The 21,451-nt window shown below is 43.3% G+C and overlaps 1 protein-coding gene across 4 annotated transcripts in view; it reads right to left on the minus strand.

The window, feature by feature from the left end:
• elavl4 (ELAV like neuron-specific RNA binding protein 4) overlaps positions 1 to 21,451 on the minus strand; it is a 98,470-nt gene that overhangs the window by 34,391 nt on the left and 42,628 nt on the right. For 2 of the 4 annotated variants that reach the window (XM_074635411.1, XM_074635410.1), the window contains exons 4-6: positions 19,798 to 20,044; positions 14,763 to 14,876; positions 3,289 to 3,392 (exon numbers count right to left, since the gene is read on the minus strand). In XM_074635411.1, the coding sequence (XP_074491512.1) occupies positions 3,289 to 3,392; positions 14,763 to 14,876; positions 19,798 to 20,044 (465 nt within the window). The remainder of the gene's footprint in view (positions 1 to 3,288; positions 3,393 to 14,762; positions 14,877 to 19,797; positions 20,045 to 21,451) is intronic. The other 2 variants (XM_074635414.1, XM_074635412.1) reach the window with 1 other exon arrangement.

Below are 21,451 nucleotides of genomic sequence, written 5' to 3' on the forward strand. Positions count from 1 at the left end.
TAAGGTTAAAGTCAGGCAAATATAGTGGGTATGCTGTCATATCCCTGAGCAACAGCATGGAAATCCTGCCGCACTCGTAACGGTGGGAGAATGGGATTGGGAACAGCTGGCTTTCCCCATGTCTCACTTCTCTTTCACACGTCTTCTCTCTTTGGCCTCTCTGCTCAGCTCCTCTGTCTTCCTCTTCCTCGCTCTCCTTCTTTGCTGCCTGGATCTTTTCCTTCTGCTTCCTTCCTGCACGCCGCCTGACTAAACCTTTCTCTCTCTTCCAGATTCTGACGCTTTTCGCTTCCTCTTTTCTTCTCTGTGCAGCTCTCCCTCATTTTCTCTCCTTGTCAGCCAACTCCAGATGTCTAATCCATCAACACCTCCTCAAGCTGTGAGCGGTATTGTGTACAAGTGTGGTGTGTGAAACCCGAGTGTGTGTGTGTGTGTGTGTGTGTGTGTGCAGAAAAGTTGGAAGAAGTGTGTGAGATTATGTGCATGCATGTCACTGTGAGCTCTTCTCACCTTTGGCATGCTGCTTCCCCTCACACCTCGGTGGGAAAGCAGCATCGCAGCCATTGCTGACAAAATCTGAGGTGTCATGGTGGAGGAAAAACCGCAGCAGCGGAACCGACTCAAAGATGCTACAGAGACGCACATCGCCCGAGAGCATGTGAATCTCTGGGCCAAGCGTTTTCCTCACAAGTGTCGTGGCAGAGTGTGGGAAGGGTGTGACATGAAAGAGCGCCAAACTTAATTTTAGAATTACCGTTCTGCCTTTTAATTTACCTTGTTACCTTTAGGGTATTTCAGTCTGTTGTGGAGAGAGAAAGCAAGGAGAGAGGGTAGTGGGAGGGAGGAAATGAAGTGTGAAAGAGCGATAGCGCCAGACGGAGATGCAGAGTTGTCTTCTGTCGTTACGAAGACCGCCTTTATCTCAGGAACAACTTGAGGCAACCTCTTGTGTCGTGAGAGCGTGAGTGAAAATCTGTGGGCTCAGACTGCTGCACTCAATAATAACGACCTCATGAATCCACGCTACGTAAATGTCCTTCTTGTGGTTATATTGAAAAAGCCTACTTTCACTTAAAGGAACAGTGTGTAACATTTCGGGGGATCTATTAGCAGAATATAATATTCATAACTATGTTTTTTTTTAATGTTTAATCACCTGAAACTAAGAATCGTTGTGTTTTCGTTAGCTTAGAATGAGCCCCTTCATATCCACATAGGGAGCGGGTCCTCTTCATGGAGTCCGCCATGTTGCTCCGCCATGTTTCTACAGTAGCCCAGAACGGACAAACCAAACACTGGCTCTAGAGAGAGCCTTTCACGTCTATGTTACCTGAAGGCCACCGTAGTTCTCCGGCATGCTTGTGAAACTGTGGTAACGTGAGCCGCAGAGTGCAAAATCGTGGTACCGCCAGCCGCCGTCTGACTTCCGTTGCTGTTGTTATGGTAAGGATGGCCTCTGAGGGAGGCGAACGGCGTTACCACGGATTTGCATTCAGCGGCTCACTTTACCGCAGACTTGGAAAGGGAGGAGTGAGCGGAGGGGTACTCAGTTGGTTGCAATCTGCAACCACACCTCTAGGTATCACCAATTCTTACACACTATACCTTTAAGTCTCCATGTTGGCTGACTTGCTTGCTTGTATATCATTGTTCATATTATTAAGAGCAGTGCTCCTGTAATGATGTGTGTGCTCTCACATAAAAACGCATTCTTATCCTAACTCGTCACATACCGCCGTTTTGCCACACCCATTGGTGTCACTTTAGGATTAGGGTTAGTTAAATTTAGGACGTTATGAACACGGGACAAGAACTAACAGCTGATTGTAACGTGAAAGTGAAACTTAACGCACGGGACACGAACAGCAGATGTTGCCTGGATGAAAGTGTGTCTTGTGTTTGTTGGACCCATCTACCCCCCTACCCGCCTGCCGAGTGTGTCTTTTGCTATTTAAACTATGTGACCACACTCCCGGTGCATTGTCTCTGAGCGTTTACTGTTGATGCGGAGGGGTTTACATTGTAGTTAATGGAAAGCCCAGTGCGTCTCTCTATCTCTATCACATGCTGACGGCCGTGAAAAAGCCTCGATATTTAACACCTTGGGAATGAGAAGAGGCTGCACATAGGGTTAGGGATAGCAAGTGCTCCGGCCTTTAGGGTCATACAGAGACTTGTAATCGTTGCTCAGTGCTGCAACTGCAGATTACAATAACCAAATCATACATATGGATAATACACACTGATTCACCGATCAAAGACACATCAAACCACCACAAATCCCACCTCAAACAACCCAAAATGTACACACTTGTATACAACACAAGCAGAAAACACACATTACACACACATAAAATTACATATCTCTGTTTTTCTTCTGTGGCATAAATTAGAGAGCCGGGATGCTGCGCTGAACCGAGGCCGGGCCAGGCAGCGTATTGTCGGGGGAATAGAGGGATTCTCACAGGGATTCCCTATTCACAACTACAAGATAATCCCATCCTATGAGATTAGATCAGATTAGATTAGATCAGATGACAGAAAGCGAGAATCCAGGGATTACCACAGAGCAACAGATTACTGCCCGGTTTAAAAGCAACAGCATATCGGCAGGCACAGAAGGGACGACAGTAGAGGATGTGGGAGAGGAGAAAACAGGATCAGCAGGAAGACTGATATGCTGATTTTAAACAGGCAAAAACAACTGCTCTTAACTAGGTTTAATTTTTAGTCTTCAAATCATGTTTGGAGGAGGGACAGCACGGTGTTGGCATTGATTTATCTGTCTTACCGTCAAGCCCGCACATTAGTCATGCCATTAAAAGGCAATAACAGAGCCCTCAATTATTTTGGAAAACATGCGATGATTGACGCGTTCACTCAGAGGCTTTACTCATATATAATTTCACCTTTACATTTTGACATTTAGAAAGCAATTAGCATATCAGTCGTAGTCACAAGCTTTTTAATGTGTCTCTTTGATTTAGATGGTCTTTTTTTATTTCTGAGGCTCATGCATGTTAATCCCCATCTTGCCTTCCAGCTCATTTACTAACAGCACCACTATCTAAAAGGGCTTTGAGAAAGAAGAAAGCAGCCGTGTGATTTAAATTTAAGTTTAGCACGACCTCCACAACTTTATAAAATCAAATGATTGTATCAATTATTATCTAGCAGTCCATTTTGCAGTGATGCTTTCGACATATTTGTTGTTGTTGTGTATTTGTAATGGAGACAACTATGGTGTGTTATAATTAGACTTGTTTACGTGTACATGGTGTCAGTTACCTTGATCGTTTTGGTCTGAAGTCTGAGTCCGTTTAACGTGTTGATGGCTTTCTCTGCGTCCTTTGGATCGATGTAGTTCACAAAGCCGTAGCCCAGACTCTGTCCTGAAATGACAGAAAGAAGGAAAGAAAAGCTTTTAAAATGTTTTCTCCATTCAGTGATTTTATTTCTGCAATTTGATAACTGACAGCAAGAGCACATCTTAATTTATACTCATCTCACATTAAAGATTTGAGGGGAGACAGGGAGACACCCCTCATTATTAGAGGAGAGGGATAAACACTTTGTAGGTTTAAATTTGTAATGTGGTACCATATTTCATACTGACTAATAATTCTACTCTCTCTTGCAACCAGAAGTAATATGACAGCGTGGAGTTAAATACAAGCGACCAAATGCTATAATAAACTTTCATGAACTGGAAACACACTGTGAAAGGGTTAAAGTTACAGTATAAGATGAAAACACGGACAACTCCCAGACCGGACAACACCTGTGAATCACAAGGTAGCCGCGCCTTAAAGCATACCCTGCTTTATGGTCTATTTGACCCTAAATGGGACCATAACTTACTAAATGAACATCATGCTGTATTGAAGAAGACTTGAAACTAGCGATTGAGACCATAAACTCATGTTTACAATGTTTACTGAGGTGATAATTCAAGTGAGAAGTAGGATCATTTTCTCATAGACTTATATATAATCAGACTTCTTTTTGCAACCAGAGGAGTCGCCCCCTGTTGGCTATTAGAAAGAAGTCACTTCTGCATTGGCTTCACTTTTCAGACCCGGAGGTTGCCGTCTTAATACTGCCATCAGTAATATGGCAGTGTGATTCGTTGACCTTTGTCCCTCCTAAAACTGAAAATGATACTCAACCCTCGCTCCCATCCACAGCCACCCTCTTGGATATCATACATCTTTTCCTCGAAAATCCTTTACAACATCTCTTCATCACTGCTGACAAGATCACAGTGACTCGTGCCCGGAGCGCCGAGAGTATTGGTGTGACTTTTGTCAACCATGTGTCATGTGAAGCCACAGCCCTGCAGATGTGTACTCTACAACATGTGATGGATGAGACATCCTCTTTCCAGCTCCGTGTACTGTAACCTTTAAAAGACCCTTTTCACTACCCCATTCAGTTAATACTTAAAAATATAAAGAGATAATCCAGGGAAAGAAAAAGAAACATCTCTAACTGATATTTCATGTGTTAATACTAATCTTGTTGAAAAGGGAATATGTCCAGACTCTGATCCTTGCACTCCTCATAATTGGTTGCTTGTTATATTGGTGATCTCGGATCTTGAGGGAATTGAGTGGTGCAGGAATGAGTCCTAAAACCCGGAAATGAGTTGGCATTTCAGCACTTCAGATTCCCTTGTCTGGAAGTCAATGGGTTTAAGTTAGATGCCTGAAATAAGGTCTGTTGTTAACACAAGCTTAAGAGATGTTAATGTTTTGTTCTACGTGGAAAATACGTCAGTAAATATCCCACTTTTATGTGTCTTAAAAAAAGGCGGTTGCTAACAAGTGTCTAAATGAGACTGCTAAACATCATCACGTCGACTCGTCCTCCTTTACAGCCTCATTGTTTATACTCGCAGTCGTGCAACTGTGGTGCAGTTTCTTTATAGCGTTAGCTTTTTACTTGGTGGTGATTGCATTCACACTTCAAAAATCATAAAAGTGGTGTTCATTCATGAAGATTATCTTGCTGAACAAAACGCGTAAGTATCATAAACTTGTGTTTACCACAGAGCTTATTTTCTTCAATAATCCAAAATCCAATGCGTCATCCCTGCAGCACTGTATTTACTCTACTAATGCATTTATTTTAAGTTGCTCAAGATAGAAGTGTCAATGACTGAATGCCTAAATGTGTCATAAATTAGACTCAAATTCTCCCTGAATTATGAGTGAAACTCAACCCAGCCCCGGCAAATAAAGTATCACAGTACGTACAAACAACATATTTGTTACTGTCTTTGCAGCTGTACAAAAAGAGAGAAAAAAAACTACCACCCCCATTTCCCTCTAAGCTCAAAGTGTCTTAGATAGCAGACTCCCTTTGAGTGTGAAGCAGGCCTGACATCTCCCAGTGTTTCCCCGACAGATCAAGCCTTTCAACAGGCGTAGGACTTTAAGCGGACGCCTCTAGCCATCAGGGCCTTCAGTCGGCTACTTTTCAACAAACAGCCCCGATCCACTAACGCCACACACAAGCACAAAGAGAATACCCAGTCAGTTTAAGAGGAGCGGCGTGCACATATTCACGCTAATGGGAACAGACAGCGGTTAGTCAGAGACAAAGTGAATCACAAAATATGGAGCATGGCTGTTGCACAAAATAAATACATTTGGGCTATGGATATCAGAGCGCAGAAGAGCTCAGCAGCGAGCAGTGGAAAGGCCAGGAGGGACTTGTAGTCCTAACATCAAACAGCTGATGATTTTCTCTTCTTCTCTCCTCTCCTCCCTCTTCTCCTCCGGATTAACTGTGGATTATCAGACGCTCTCTATTGTTAATTAAAAACCTGCCATCCTGGAGAGACTACTGCTATTTTTAACTAACCCTCCTCTCCTCCCTCTCCTCCTCCTCTCTGACTCTCGGCTGACATCAGGTGTTAAGTTTGGCAGTTTAAATATAACTCGCAAAATCACTCTTTGTGTCTGCTCTTCTTTATTAAACACAAAAGAGGCGGCGAATAATGAAGAGAAAGTGGCAAAATGAATTAATTGAATCAGTCGAAAGTGAAAGCTGCATGTAGCTTTATCTTGCCAATAAACCGAGATGGGCCATAAACGCTATTCTAAATTACCCAGTAGTGCGCAGATGAATTAAATATTTTCAGCAAACATTTCAAACTGTAACTGTTCATAGGTGCACGGATTCAATTTACACTGACATGAAAATTCCAGATGGGTGCAACAGCTGAGAGTCTGGTGCTCATAGCGCTCCTCTTCCACCCTCGCCTCCCACTTTCCCGTCACCTTCCTCACCCTTCTTCCTCATCTTCAACAAGAAATGTGAGGTTCGACAAGCGCGGCTACCAGAGGGTTAGCTGACAATGAAGTGTGCCGGCGAAGAGCACTCATGCGGGGCAGTCGAGATGGGCTGGCTGGTGCTTAATGGTACCGAGACACTTAGCGCTCGTGGAGTAGTCCAGGCAGCCAAATGGGGCCAAACTGGCAGCAATGGACGCTGTCGCCGTGTAGGCTGAGTGTCTATATGTGTGTGTGGGCATGCACACCTGTGAGTCAGCAATGGATTACAGTCTTGCAACATACAAAATAGTGTATTTACTTTGATTTCTAGCCTGATGAATGTTGTATTCAGCAGCTGCGGTATGTAAATTATGTGTAAGTTTCAATGGGTGTGTATGTTGTATGCATGGGGAGCTTAGGCTGGTATTGGCATATCTGCCCGCCCCCACTCTCTTCTTCACTCCCTCTTTGGCAAAGGCTGAGGGCCTCCAGGATGGAGGAGAAGAGGGTGGGAGCGAGGCTCGCTGGCTGGCAACAGTCCCCAGGTGAGGGATGAGATGAGGGGAGACATCTGCCTGCAGCATCAGGAAAGCTCCAGGAGGGGATTCCACCAACCATTTCCAGCCGGCTACGGAGCAGCTAACAGCAGGGAGCCACCGGCAGACTGCCTGGCTGGCTGCGTGGATGGGGTGGGAGCCGCCAACGCCAACGCACCACACAGATGTACACACATGTGCGCACGCATGCGAGTAAACATGTAATCACTCAATCACAGAGGCGCACACAAACAAACACAAGCCGTAAAGAATGCCCTCGCAGCAGGACAGTGAGGAGTGGAGCGGCTGGCGGCTAACCAGTGAATGCATCATTGTTCCTGTGTAGAGGGGGCTATTGTAGTTCCTAAACCGTTTAGTGAATGGCAAAACTGAAAAGATGAAGAACACGGTCTATTTCCATCCTTTATCATGTGTATGCGCAAGCAATTGAGTAGATGAGGGTACTACCATGGATGTATAAAGAGAACTGGATACAGCGTTGTTGGCAAGCTCCCGTTCATTACTATAAGAGTTGCTCAGTGACGCATGAAGCCAAAATGGCTCGACTGCCGAGTGATAAAGTACCCGGATCATCCGGCAATTTTCTGTATCCATTGGGCCCATAGAACAGGCCCAGTAGCGTTTCTTTTAACCCCGCCTCCCAGGCTTCAGTTCAGCCGCGGACTGGGCGTAAGTCTATGTGAAAAAGTATTTTTGGCCCAATGGCATCACATGATGGACACGGAAGATGTATTTCCACCGATTGTACACAAGGAAAATTTGCTTCAAAGCCCGGCGCTCTTCCTGGGGGGTTTGGGTTCTACTGTTAGCAGTTCTCCGTCTGTAACCTACAGTATGCACGCAGAGGCAGCAGGCAGTGTGGTTGGCTTCAGCCTGTCTCAACACCTGCCCTGTCCACCTCAATGCTCCCCAGCGGGATCAGCCCTGCCTGCTGCCTGCCTTTGGATCACAACACCACAGTGCCCTGCTCTGTTCCGGCTCAACACACCGCGGTTAAGCACAGTTTAAAATGCCTCGGCATCATTTAACCCATTTGTGCCCAAAGACTATATTTAGTATGATAAGGAAAAATGAACACAACATTTGTTCTGATTGGTCAAAAGTCTTGAAATTTGGTACAGACATAGTTTGGACAAGTATCTAACAGAACAACTTTGACATTTTTAGATCATATGAAAAATCACACTTTATTAACCCTTTTAACTCTGCAATAGAAATGATCCGCCAGTGCCTACATTGGTATTTTTTGCTTATTGTGATGTCTTTTCTTGGAGTATATCTGCAAATTTTGCATATCCCTAAAATATGTACAACCTGAGCTAAAAGGTTATATAAGTCAATAAACTATAATAATTGACAAAAGTATTGAAATTGTGTCATAAATAAAAAAAATACAAAAATCTGATGTTTTTTCATAAAATGTTACCAAATAAACACACAAAAAATATTGATCAAAGTATTTATAAATGTAGAAACGTGAACAAAATATTTCTTAACACTCAATAAGTTATTTCATGATGTTTTCTCATTTTAAAGAGCAGAACAAGGCATTTGATAATTTTGTTACATTCTGCACGTAGCATGACTTAATGACGTCCTCACTAGCGGACAATGTGATGACACAACTGATAGAAGCCTTGGCTTTCTGCAGCAAAAAGCATGACTGCTCTAGCTATTATGTTTTTTATTTTACATCGACTTAAACAGCGATATCCGAGGGTACAACATGATGACTCGAAAGACAGAAGCCTTGGCTTTCCACTACAAAAATAGAACAAAAGAATGAGTGCTCTAGCTATTATGGTTTTCCATTTTTAAAAGGTTAATAGTCAAAGCCAGGATTTATTTTTATTTTTTTACACTGCATATGTGTTCATATCTTTAATATTCAACTTCTTATGAGTTCATTGATACCAAATACTTGATTGTGCTCCTTGTAGTTTCTGAGATACAGCCATATTCTTATCATAGTATATTTAGTATTTGGGCGCATGGGACTTCTGTTTTTTCCTAAAATATAATGGAGTCTATTACTAAGACAGTTGTCCCATCATGTGCCCAAAGACTAGATATAGTTAATAACGGTTTGACAGAAAATTTCTACATTGTACGTAGGTAATCCAAGAGAACACTTCCAACAAGGAAATATCAAATTTCAGTTGTGGGCACAAAGGGGTTAACGTAGCATGGTGTCTTATTGGAATGCAAGGCTGAGGCCAGCTCAGGCTGCGTGATCGCACAACACCAGACAAAATGTATTACCATAAAGTAAAGACGCAGCAAAGCGTGATATTGCTAAAGCTGTTTCTAGACACGCATTTAAATGTTCTTCAAGATCAAGTCTTACTGTAAAAGTAATTTTCAATGCCATGTCATCTATCAAAGTTGCTTCACTGCCGCTGAACAATACATTCATAAAAATGTAGGTTATAGGTTATAGAAATGCAGCGGAATTCAAATATAAGTGTCGGGGACATTTCCGAATAATGTAATGAAATCCACTGGGAGATCTTTTTTACAGTAGAAAGAGACTTTCTACTGGTATTCTATAATTACAGAAAAATAACTTGAAGAAAGTACTGCATCTGAGGCAATATAGAGAAGCTATTAAAAATGCATGATAAATAGCCTCTAATGGGGTTGTAGCTAACAGAAAAATCAGCCTTGTGCTGATCAATTAGCTTAATGGATACATTAACTTATATATTTTAATTGTCAATTAAAACCAAGAACCCAAATGATGCATTGCTCTTCATAATGGTCTTTTAATGAGGTTAGATATTCATTTGGCTTTGATTCGTCAGCTGCTTACAGTGAGTGCCAGTTGTGCGAATTCTACAACAGTTGTAACGACATAAGGAAATGCTCGGCAGCAATGAAAGGGGGCTTCTTAATAAAAATTATGTAAATTTAATAACGGCAGAGGTCGTGTAATAAAGAATGTCCCCCAAATGGGATTTATATAAATCTAAAAATCTAGGGTTTGTTAATGATATTATACTGTAGGCACTTGCATATCTGAAGCTGTCATTACATATTGAATAGGTTTAGGTTCCACTATACTGTAGCACTGCAGGGCTTCATCATATAGTGCCACGTCCATTTTCACTAACCACATGGGAGTGAGGGCTAATTTGGAGCCACCTCCACTCTTTTGGCAGTGCTTTTGTACAATCTGACATAAATTGTATAGGGGAGGTGGGCATGTTTTTCAGTGGTAAAATCAATGCTATTTCTAGTGAGTAGCTCTTTGGTGAGTTGGCGAAGGTGTTATGACTAAGCCATTATTTGTTTCCTGAGGAGCAGCGGGTTGCTCAATGTGTGACATGAGAAAATGAGTGTTCTTCTAGCGGGTGTCCTGCCTGCTGGCCCCACTATGTAATTTCACCTTTCCTTTCCCCCTTCTGTGCACATACACACACACACACACACACCGGAGAACGCAGGTGAAACGTCACACATACCTATGCAAAATGACATATAGGTACATAAATAAGCAAAATAGATGTATGCATGGCAACACTGGATAAACAGGCATATAATCAAGTTAAACATATTCATGTACGACACTGTGAGGCGCACAGCGAGGTACACAATCATATGCTGTAAGGAGCACATAGTAAGAGACTCCGGTTACATATTGCCTGTCATTATTTTGTGCCTTTTTTGTTGCATTATGTGACTAAGAGCCCTGCACTGCAGACATGAAAGCATCTTCATCTCCTGCTATCATCAGGCAAGGCTCACACAACGACGCACTATAGACTCTTTGATCTGGAGTGGTAGCTACCAAATGAAACACATCGCTGCAAGAAGCTTCTGTTTCACTGTGTACCTTCCCACAATCTATTGTTCTTGATACTGTTCTCTGAAAGCATGTAGCTGTTAATGAAAAAGTTAATTTGAACTGCTGACACCATGTTGTCAAAACAGATATTATAATGTTTTACTTCTGTGGCGGTGATACAACTGCCAGCTTGTTCAGATTCTGTCACATTTATTCACTGCTTTGTCTTTTGTTCCTGTGTAGTTTATATATTTCTATAAAAATAAGAACTTTGTGTAGTACATGCTGCCCAACAAATGGCAAAAAAAGCTATCTAAGAAAATGAATATGATCTGTGTGATGGTGTGTTCACACCAAATGCGAAGCAAATTTTTTGTGCTGTGCAATTACATACAAAGTCAATGCAAAGACGACGCAAATAGGCGGAATTTCTGTCATTCACGTATTTGTTCAAGTTGAAATTTCTTGAGCGAGATATAGCGTAGAGATTCTCCTATCATCCTGATGTTGTTGAATCAGAAATGGAAGAAAAACTGATTGTACCTGTCTGTGGGCGCCAAGAGCAGGCTGTTCTCATATAATGTTCATAAATATACCTACGAAAAGTAATGCACTGTAATTCGTATATATTCCACAAAATCAACTCGTATGTAATCCACATAATCGTGAACCAGTATAAAGAGCGAAAAACGCAGCGTAGGGAGGAGGTCGCGGTGGATGGGTGGATCAAAGACCGGTGTTCTTATCCGTGTGAAACAAAGTAAGTAAGCCCCTCCTCTGTGGCGTGTCTTGCGCAAGTGACGCGAAAATTTGCTTCGCGTTTGGTTTGAACACAGCATAAAGAGACCTTTTAAGGCTATATGAAAAAATAAGATTCTAGTTGTTTCGACAGTCCCACACCCTGTCAGCAGTGGAGTCTGTCTGTCATTCAGAAGTCATGGGAGAACAGAAGCATCAAAAGGGGTGAGGGGGAGTTTCAGCTTTCAGGGATCATCAGAGCTCTCAGTCGGTGATGCTAACACACCTTGAGAGGACCGGCCCCTTCTCCCCACAAAGAGGCAAATCCGTTCGGTCAGTTTTGAATTTAGCGACATTTTAAGATGAGGCGGAGGGGACAAAAAAAACATTTCAATTTGTCAAAATAAATGTGTCACACTCACTGCCTACATCCTCTGATGTTTTTCCCCTTGCTGCTGCAGCAACTTGAGGTAATGCTGTTTTTGATGGGCCAGCGCTCCTCAACATTTGAAAAGGTGCCCTGTCACCAGCTTCATGTCAAAAAACACTTCACTTACCTTACTGAGGGGTCAACTCCATAGGAAATAGGGAGTTGAGAGTTTACAAAAAAACACAAAGAGAACAAAAGACTACAACACCTCAAATACTAGCAGTACAGTTGGAGCATCATGTGGCATGTATTGAGCCTGTTTAAATAACTAAATTCATAAACACAGCCACGTCCCCCGCACACATGCATCTACTGTAGATCCCTCTCCCACTCACTCATTCAACACATCTTTCCCTCCTGGGTTGCCAAGGTAGCAGCCACTGTTGCAGTCAGGAGGCTCCCACTCTCAGTTCCCAAGGCCCTGCTTCCACCGACACACACACACAGACACACACTTGCCCACGTAGAAGCTCAGGCACACACACACGTAACCACCCCCTCGTGGTGGCTCCCTGAGCCTTGGGGCCAGTGGACTGCAGCCTGCAGTGTGTGGGCTGCTTGGCTGGCTGTGCAGCTGAGAAATAGAAGGCAAGCTGACAGACAGAGGAGCCCCTTTGAGTCTTGGATAACCCTGTTACGTCAGGATTGCGGAGCCTACTCCGCTACACCTGCTTGGACTCCCTCTGAGAGCGCAGCGTGAGCCCAGAGCCATCCATCCCCCCCCCCATCCCACCCCCCAAGCCCTGCAGCTCACATGCTAGGGACCGTCTGGCTCTCTCCTGCCCAGGTACCGGCGCACTCAGAGTGGAGGGTCGGAGGGTGAGGAACCAGCCCTGAGGCACATTCAGCCTCTGGATCCGAGGCCGACACAGGGGACAGTCGCAACCTCTGTGCTCCATGTAAAGGGCACTCAGAGTAGAATGAGAGGGGACAGAGGCAGTCTGAAGTGAGGGTCACTGGAGGAGCAGTGCATCCAGGCAAGCTCTCAGGGCGTCCAATTCTGGGTCCTAAGCCGAGGGAGGAGGGGGGGTGCTAAGAGGAGAGAGACAGGACATTCTCGGGACCTGGGACTCTGAAACTTTAATGTGCGTCTGTCTGCTTGTGTCTGCACTTCTGAGCCTGGCAGCTCTCTTAATACCTGGCTTTGGAGATGTCAAATCCTTTTTTCATCTTGTTCCCTGTCAGCTTTGTTCACGCTATCTCCAGCCCTTCAGTCCATTTCAGGTTCAGATAAATGCAGGCTGTATGTGAGATACAAACACCGCGCCACATCTTCTTCAGTAAGGTTGTATGTATGTGATGGTTTGTCACCGCACAGAACATTTAGGTGTTTTGGAAGGTGCAAATTGGTCTCATCATAAAGACAAACAGAGGAATAATAGCAAGTTTTGTTCGCATCACTCTAGCAATGATGTGAAAAGTGCTCGGCTTGCGATGTGAAGCACAAAGAGAATCTGCTTTGCACCTGAGCGTGTCGTCAATGTATATTTCAGTAGCAACAAAGAGATGTGGGTAAACTGAGATTTATATGGTGAATATTTGATCTGCTCCCCGTTCGACTGACAGACCTTGTGCAGGCGCTAAGCCCATCTGTCCTTGCAGATCAGGGTTAGATGCATATTTTATGTTTGCAATACTTGTGGGTGCACTTGACGTTCCTTAACAGAAATGGAACGACAATGAGACTAATGGAAGTGTGCCGCCTGAACCGCAGGCATGTGCGTGCAAAGCAAGCCGAATCCAGAAAACCAGAGATGTTTTTTTTTGCACCCACAGTATGTGGATAAAGTGTACCTGTCCTTATGTAAGGAGCGGGTTCACAGCAGGCGTTGGCGTGACGTTGAAGCTGCTGTCTGTCAGAGGTGCTCTGGCTTGAACTACTCCACAGCTGACATCACAGTCCCATCTATTTTTCATAGCCAACATCTGCTTGGCTTGCTACATTGTCACTATGATTTGCATCAGCTCCCCAGATTCCATGTATAAAACCAACACATGGAAGGTGACTAGAGGAGTGTGCGCCGAAGGCTTCAGTCGGCGTGCTCTGGGATGATGTCTTTACAGGGTTTGATGTAGACGTGAGAATTATTTTATCTGCATAAAACGAGAAAGAAAAAACGCCGTCCCTATTATGAAAAGGTGAGCAGAGTTTGCAGCTGAAAGCGGGCAATGAGCAAATGCTGTGACAAGCTGAAGGTAACACAGGCAGCCAGATCAGGGCCGACACAGAGCAGCTGGTATGAACTGTTTACTCAACAAGCAAGTAAAATATCCTATCTAACTCTACACTGAGCTTTTGGCTGCTGTAATTATTGGCACAAGATGAGAATCCAAAAAATGGTTGTCCATTAAAATATACCCCATCCCCTCAATCCCCCTTCCCCAATGCAATCAATTCTTGTTCCAGCATGAAAAGCCATTTCCTTCTCCTCCGTGTCATTATGAAAACAAATGCATTCAGTTCTCCAGCAGAAATGCAGCTGATGCAGAAAAATAATCCCGAAAAAATGACTTACTGACAAGGATCAGTCAATTCCATTTCTGTGTGTGTGTGTGTGTGTGTGTGTGTGTGTGTGTGTGTGCACATGGGCATGTATAGATATTCATGAGTGCTGATCAAGCAGCAACCTCCGGTGTTGAGAAATGAAGCCAACAACTGCAGTTCTTCAAACGGCCACTTGAGGCTGTTTCCAAATGTGAGTCAATCCCCATAGATGTTAAAATGCCCAACTTTATGGTGGACATATACATGTTTACAGCCTGGTTTAAAAATGGTTTTGGTCTCTACAGCTAATTTCCCTGTTCATGACAACTCTTGTCCTCTTTGTCCATTTTTGGACTAGCCGGGAGCTCGTGGATGTATAAAGAGAACTGGATACAGCGTTGGAGGCGGGCTCCCGTTCATTCTTATGATAGTTGCTCAGTGGCACATGAAGCCAAAATTACTCGACTGCCGAATGATAAAGTACCTGGATTTTCCAACGATCTTCCGCTTCCATTGGGCCCACTGAGCAGGCGCTGCAGCGTTTCCTTTAACTCCGCCTTCCCAGCCCTCGCTCCAGCCTCGTTCTGGGTCTCATTCACTTAAACAGAGGAAGGGAAATAACTCTGGATTTGGCCATTAGTGCATTATACATCTTTTAGAACCTAATGATTTAAATAAGGGCTATTCAAGTGTTCATACTGGGAAGTCGAATTTACCTAAAAAAAAAATTATACCCTAAGTTACAGACGTCTTTTTCTTAATGTAAGTCTATGGGGAAAAGTCATTTTGGGCCCAATGGCATCACGTGACGGACACGGAAGTTGTAATTCCACCATTTGGCCACTACAAAAATTTGCTTCAAAGTCTGGCGCTCCTTCTGGAGGCTTGTGTGAGTTAGGCTGTGTCCTCATTGCCAAGATGGCGTCGGCCGGAGCCACCCGCTTTGAGCTTCACAACTGCTCTTCAGAAACATATGGGTGATGTTACGGAGACTATGTCCATATTTTATGCAGTCTATGGTGCTCATTCAGTAAATTGCAAGGTCCACATTGATTCCTAGCTCACAATAAGGGTATGCATGTTTTTTTCTACTAACGTCTCCGTAAGGAATGCTTGCTTCCACTATTGCTCAAGATGAGCTTTCAGACTGGCAATCTGCAGCATAAATAGATGTTTTTCTTCCTTTTAAAGAAAGAAAGGATGAACAGAGAGCGCTATAAGTGGAACCATCAATAGTGTACAACATTTCAAAGCCATCATGCCCTGGACAGAAAGCATTAGTACATGTTGCATTCTCTTTGCCTGGAATGCATGAAGACAAATGTAAAAGCTACTTCGGTATACGCACTTAATTCAAACAACGAAGCGTTTAAGATATCTTCTCTTTAAGAGGACACAGACAGACAATGCACAGGTGGAGGCCTCGGGCTTATGTGCAAGTGTGTGTGGGCTGCAGCCTGGTGCGTGTAAGCTAGCCTTAAATAAAAGATTAACCTGCATGTCCCTGCCGTGTTATGAGCGCGCCAGGCAGAGGTAGTTGTGCAAGCAGGCAGGCGGGTGTGTGGGGAGCAAGAAAGACACCCAGAGGTGGCTGTTATACCAGCTGAAGTCAGCCAGGGTGACAGACGGAGTTGGAGCGTCTACGCCTGCCTGCAACCCACCCGAGCCTCACGCCACGCCGGCGTCATTGGAGCTGACAAGGGCGAGTCCGCAGGAAGCTGAGGACCTGTCTGTCTCTTCTACTGTACCTCTGAGAGGCTCATATGCTCACACCTGATCAGCAAACACTCACACATCAGTTAAGCCGCAAAACACTGATACCGTGAGATGCAAGCAAATACTCATGAATGATTGAGTGCATTTGAAATAGTAAACTATTACTACTACTATACATTGCAAAATGTTGTATGTACACCAAAAGGCTGCTTGAAGCAGTGAATTTGTTGGCGGAATACTTCAATCTTTAAATGATAAAATATTGAAACTATTATCCAAGTACATTTTAAAAAAAAAAATTCAGTCTGTGAATTTATTTGAATTCTTAAACTTCGTTCTCTGCTCCTCACACTCTTCACACTGCATAATAGAATACGAAGGCCTCAATATTCCCATCAATATGAATAATGTGTAGCTACTGAACACTCTAACTATCCTCAAGACATTCAGATTTAAGGCTGAAATTTCAACATAGTAAAAATATTCTTAAAATATTCCTTCCTCAATCTTGACTCATTCGGATAAAAATAAAATATTTTGGGTGTTTTGAAGTGGGGTTGTGTGAGGTACTTATCCATAGTCAGTGTATTACCTACAGTAGATGATGGTCGGCATGCCCCCAGTTTGGAGAAGCAGACAGGAGTTACCGCACAGAAGCAAAGCAATGTACTGCTGTGGACAAGGCTGGCAGCAAAATGTATCTTAGTCACCTAAAAGAAAGGCTCACCTTAAAAATCTATATCAGTTTAAGTATATTCTATATTTAGAATATTTTCACCAGTTTACCTAGCTGTGAGACAGCTATACAGTCTATGTTTCCGAAGCGGAGTTGAAGTCGTTATCCATGCTCTCACTAAAGCAACCAGACTCCATTGGAAAAAAACAGTAATTTTACCTCGCAGAACACAGGAGTTGCGGGTCTACTGCTGCCTCGGTTTGTGTTATTTGTTGTGTACTTTGGTAAATCCAAACTAACTAAAGTCACACCATAACACAAACAAACTAACTGATTGAGGCAGCGGTAGACCAGCAGCCCCTATGTTCTGCGAGGTAAAGTTACAGGTTTTTTCAATGGCGTCTGGTGGCTTTGGCGAGAGAATAGATGGATACATCGGCTTCAGTTCCCCATTGGAAAGGGCTGTCTGACGGCAAGGTAAAGTGGTGAAAATATTCTAAATATACCTTACACTTAAACTGATATTGATTTTTTTTAGGTGAGCCTTTCTTTTAGGTGGCTAAAATATGTTTTGTTGCCGGCCCCATCCACAGCAGTACATTGCTTTGCTTCCGTGCTGGTAACTCCAGTCTCCTTCTCCAAACTGGGGGGCGTGCCGACCGTCATCTACTGTAGGTAATACACTGACTATGGATAAGAGAAAGAGTACAGGTGTATATCGGCCTCTAAAAAAAGGTGTTCTCTTTACTCTTCCCGCCATCCTTCTCTTTACCCCTCCCGCTCACAAACCTGGCTCAGTCTGTTAATGATTTGGATGACTGTTAGAGTATAAAGCCTCTTGGCATTCCCTGCTAGAAGAGGGGATCTGTGCTTTTGTTAGCCTAAAAGTTTGCACGAGGAAATTGCACCCATGGGAGAGCAAAACAGGCATACGCCAGAGGGGGAGATGGGAGGGAGGGCAGGATTTATTTATAACTTTTTTTGCGTTGATGCTAAGTCATCAGAGAGACCTTGTAGTGCAGAGCAGAGAAGTACCCTAAATGGTTTAAAAGTGAGCGAACAAACATTTCTACCTCTCTCTCACATTCCCCATTTAGGGCCCGAGCAGGTTTACAGCAATTCTGTTCGTTTTTAAACTCCCTCCAAATATCGGCTCGGTTCCTCGCTGCTGCTTGCTTGGCAAATCACACTTAAGGGGAAAATCGGGAGGAGAGAGAATATGGTGATGGTGATGATGATAGCATGTGGTATCCCGGTGTTATTTTTGTACACACCGTCCTCCATTATCCTGGTGTATCTGACTCTCAGGCTCCATTTTGTGGCCCATTACAGAGGAAGAGGAAGATGGTCCTAGAGAGGAATTGTAGTGCTGCAGAATATGCTTCAAAGAAGGAGAAGGAGGCTGAAACGGCCAGGCTAGTGGCCATTTCTGGTTTACAGTCAACATTGTCGTCGCTATTGGCCTTTTGGTTGTACTTAATCTATTACAGGGAATCTAATTCAGTGATTATGTTTGCGTATATATCTGTGTATGTGTGTGTTTACTCTCCTCGCCTCGCCCGCTATCTGAGAATGGCTCGGTGATCGACACTGCCTGCCAGCCTGGTGCTCTTTAATGAGATTATCAGCAGAAGAGTGTCAGTAAGTAGGATCTAAAATGAAAGCCATTATGGAGCATTATCACAGAGCCGCAACCCCCCCCCCTCCCCAACCCCCTCCGATCCATCTGCTGTATGGCCACCCACACAGCCACTACGCCCAGATTACAGCCATGATTAGCACCGCGAAGTGCTGCTTAATTTAAACACCTCTGGAGAACATGTGGCACTTTGCTGCATTGCTGACTCACAGAGCTTGAACGCACACACAGAGGGCAGAGATGGATTTCTCCTTGTAGGAGACAACACAGGCAAGGACTCCTTTCAAACACTTGAATTGCTTGGAATAGTGTTCATGTGTGAAGTGAACTATTCATTTCGTATTTAATTTTTATCATGTGTGTCTACATTCAACTCAGCGTACTGTTGTATCTACACCTGCCTTTGGTCTTTTAGCCGTATGCGAACAGTCATGTAAGCTGTCTCTGTTAACCACTATTTTATTATTCTTACCAATCTACCGTTATTTAACTTTAAAGGCAAATATGACAAAAAAAGATTGTGACAGGAGAGCAAAAACACAACATTAATTAACATATAGATTACTAACAATTTTCAAATATGTGGTTTGTGGAGTATTATACTTTAAAAGCAGAATGCTCTAGTGAATAGGAAGTCCAGTCTTAAAGTGCCAGGATTAGGCCAGTTAAAGGGGAACTACGCCCATTTTCAAAATTCATACAGGTTATTCCTATGGTCTAAGACAGTCCAAAAATATTACTAAACCTGAACTACTTTCTCTCAGTGAGCAACCTCCAGCTTGGAAAAGTGAAGCCAATGCTGAAGTGCCTTAAACTTGCCTTCTTTCTAATAGCCAGCAGGGGGCGACTCCTCTGGTTGCTGATTGTATAGAAGTCTATGAGAAAAACCCTACTTCTCACTTGATTTATTACCTCAGTAAACATTGTAAACATGAGTTTTAGGTCTCAATCTCTAGTTTCAAGTCTTCTTCAATACAGCATGATGTTCATTTAGTAAATTATGGTCCCATTTAGAGTCAAATAGACCATAAAGCAGGGTATGATTTAGGGAGTTCTTGATTTCTTAACTTAGGTGGTGTTCCCCTTTAAAATTGTCAGAATAGAAAGCAAGCACCTAAATCCCTTCCAGCTCTGTGGGAGTTCACCAGTTGCTCACCTTGTGCTTATTCCTCTGGAGGAATGCCTTTGGGGACTACCAAATCATCACACAGTATACTACATTATGTCCTAATTTCTCCCTACTTCTACTTGTGAGTGCGTCATATTGTCGTTGAAAGCCGTCTGACTTCAGTTTAGGTGATTTTCATGTTTTTACTTCAGTGAAATTCATGCTCCCACATGGGCTGAGAAATCCTACAAACTTTGAGTGTCTGATATCTTTTCAAAACCTATTGGATACATCTCAAATAATGTGAGGGCTAAGCAGAATATTTTCATGAGAAGTTGATATTTTGGGAAACACAAGCAGCAATATCTCCATTCTTGTACCTGTGATCTTGTCGCGAACCAGCTTGCAGGACTCGATCTCTCCGATGCTACCGAACAGGCTGCGGAACTCCTCCTGGGTCATGTTCTGGGGCAGGTAGTTGACAATGAGGTTGGTCTTGCTGTCGTCATTTGACTGGCCGGTCTGCATGGGCGAGGGGCAGCCGCGGCTGTTGGTGGTCGGCCCGTTGGCTGTAGTGCCTCCTCCGCTGGGGCCGTTTGTCACTGGAGCCTCCATGTTACTGATGATCTGGAGCACGGCGAAGAGGAGGAGGAGGAGGAGGAGAGGGGGAGGAACCATAGAGTGAAAGTGCAGGGAGGAAGAAGAGAGATGGTATTCATTAGCAAAGGCTTCTGTGCTGCATTTAGCAAATTTGGAACACTGAATATGTAGCAAGGCATGCAAGACTGTGACAAAGTGGTTATTTTCAAAATTCATTTTCTAAAAAGCATGACTTTTGTTGCATTAAGTCAAATCAACAGTCGGGGTGAAAAGGGCTTTTAAAGGCCTATTTATCCAGACATTGGAAAAGTTTTAAACAAGCTTTACACATACAGTATATCACTGTTTTGGAATTGCCGTACAATTACTTCTTGCCATTCTACCTGGCAGGGATTCAAATGTTATATCGGCAGAAGAGAACAATGAAATTTCACAATGTGTCTCTCAGTTTGGAATAGTGTTACTAAATGCAGTTTTACATTGGTTGGGTAACATGACAATATATAGTATGAGGTGACAGAAATGTGTCAACCATTAGATTGTGTTCAATGTGATGAAGTATCTTCATTTTTCAGGTATTTCATTAATAACTTTTGATATTCGTATTTTAAGGCAGAGTAAATACATCATGCTGAAATGGCTGAAATGTAGGGGCCGTTCACATGCCGCCTTTTTTTGCGCCCTAAAATTCATTGTTGTCAATGTAGAAGGAAAGTGCATTTTAAGCAAAATTAAAAATTTGATAATTACTGGGAACCAGACGATCAGTTTTCAAAAAACGCCTATAAACTACTAGATTTTTTTTAATATTATTATTGAATGACGATTCAAAAAATTGAAAATTATGACCCATCCCTACAATGTAAAAAAGAGGAAGGCGTGTTCAAAAGTGAGAGCGGCGGTGCACAAGTGTTCCCAAGCATGACGGCTGCGCTCTGAGATAAGAATAATTCAACTTTTGGAACGCGGCAACGCACATTGCATGTCATGTGACGAGTAACAACCAATCACGGCTGGCATAATCTTTTTTTTCTTCCGTAAAGATCAGTCTGCGGTAAATATACGGAGGAGAAGTTAATCATTTTACTGCAGGGCTACCCAGAGCTTTATGATCTATCCCACAGACTATTTTACGTGCTTCACCCTTTCTGTCCGAGGATGTCACAACACGTGGTTGAAAGGTCAGTCAAATTGACACCAAAAATCGAGCAGGAAAGCTGCTGTGAGGGATTTACGGTCCTGGAAACCCATTTATCTTTGTTTTGACTTGGTTTAGTTTAGTCAGTGAGGCTTCCTGCTAAATTACCGCATCTTCATCATCATCGCAGCACGCAGGTTTCGGTTGCTTACCTCCCCAAGCACCTTAGATAAAAGGATGAAAGCGGCTCGGCTGGCTTTGTCCACGCGTATTTAGACACAACATGTGAACGGTCC

Source organism: Sebastes fasciatus, chromosome 5 (assembly GCF_043250625.1).
Source record: "Sebastes fasciatus isolate fSebFas1 chromosome 5, fSebFas1.pri, whole genome shotgun sequence".
Taxonomy (NCBI): Eukaryota; Metazoa; Chordata; class Actinopteri; order Perciformes; family Sebastidae; genus Sebastes; species Sebastes fasciatus.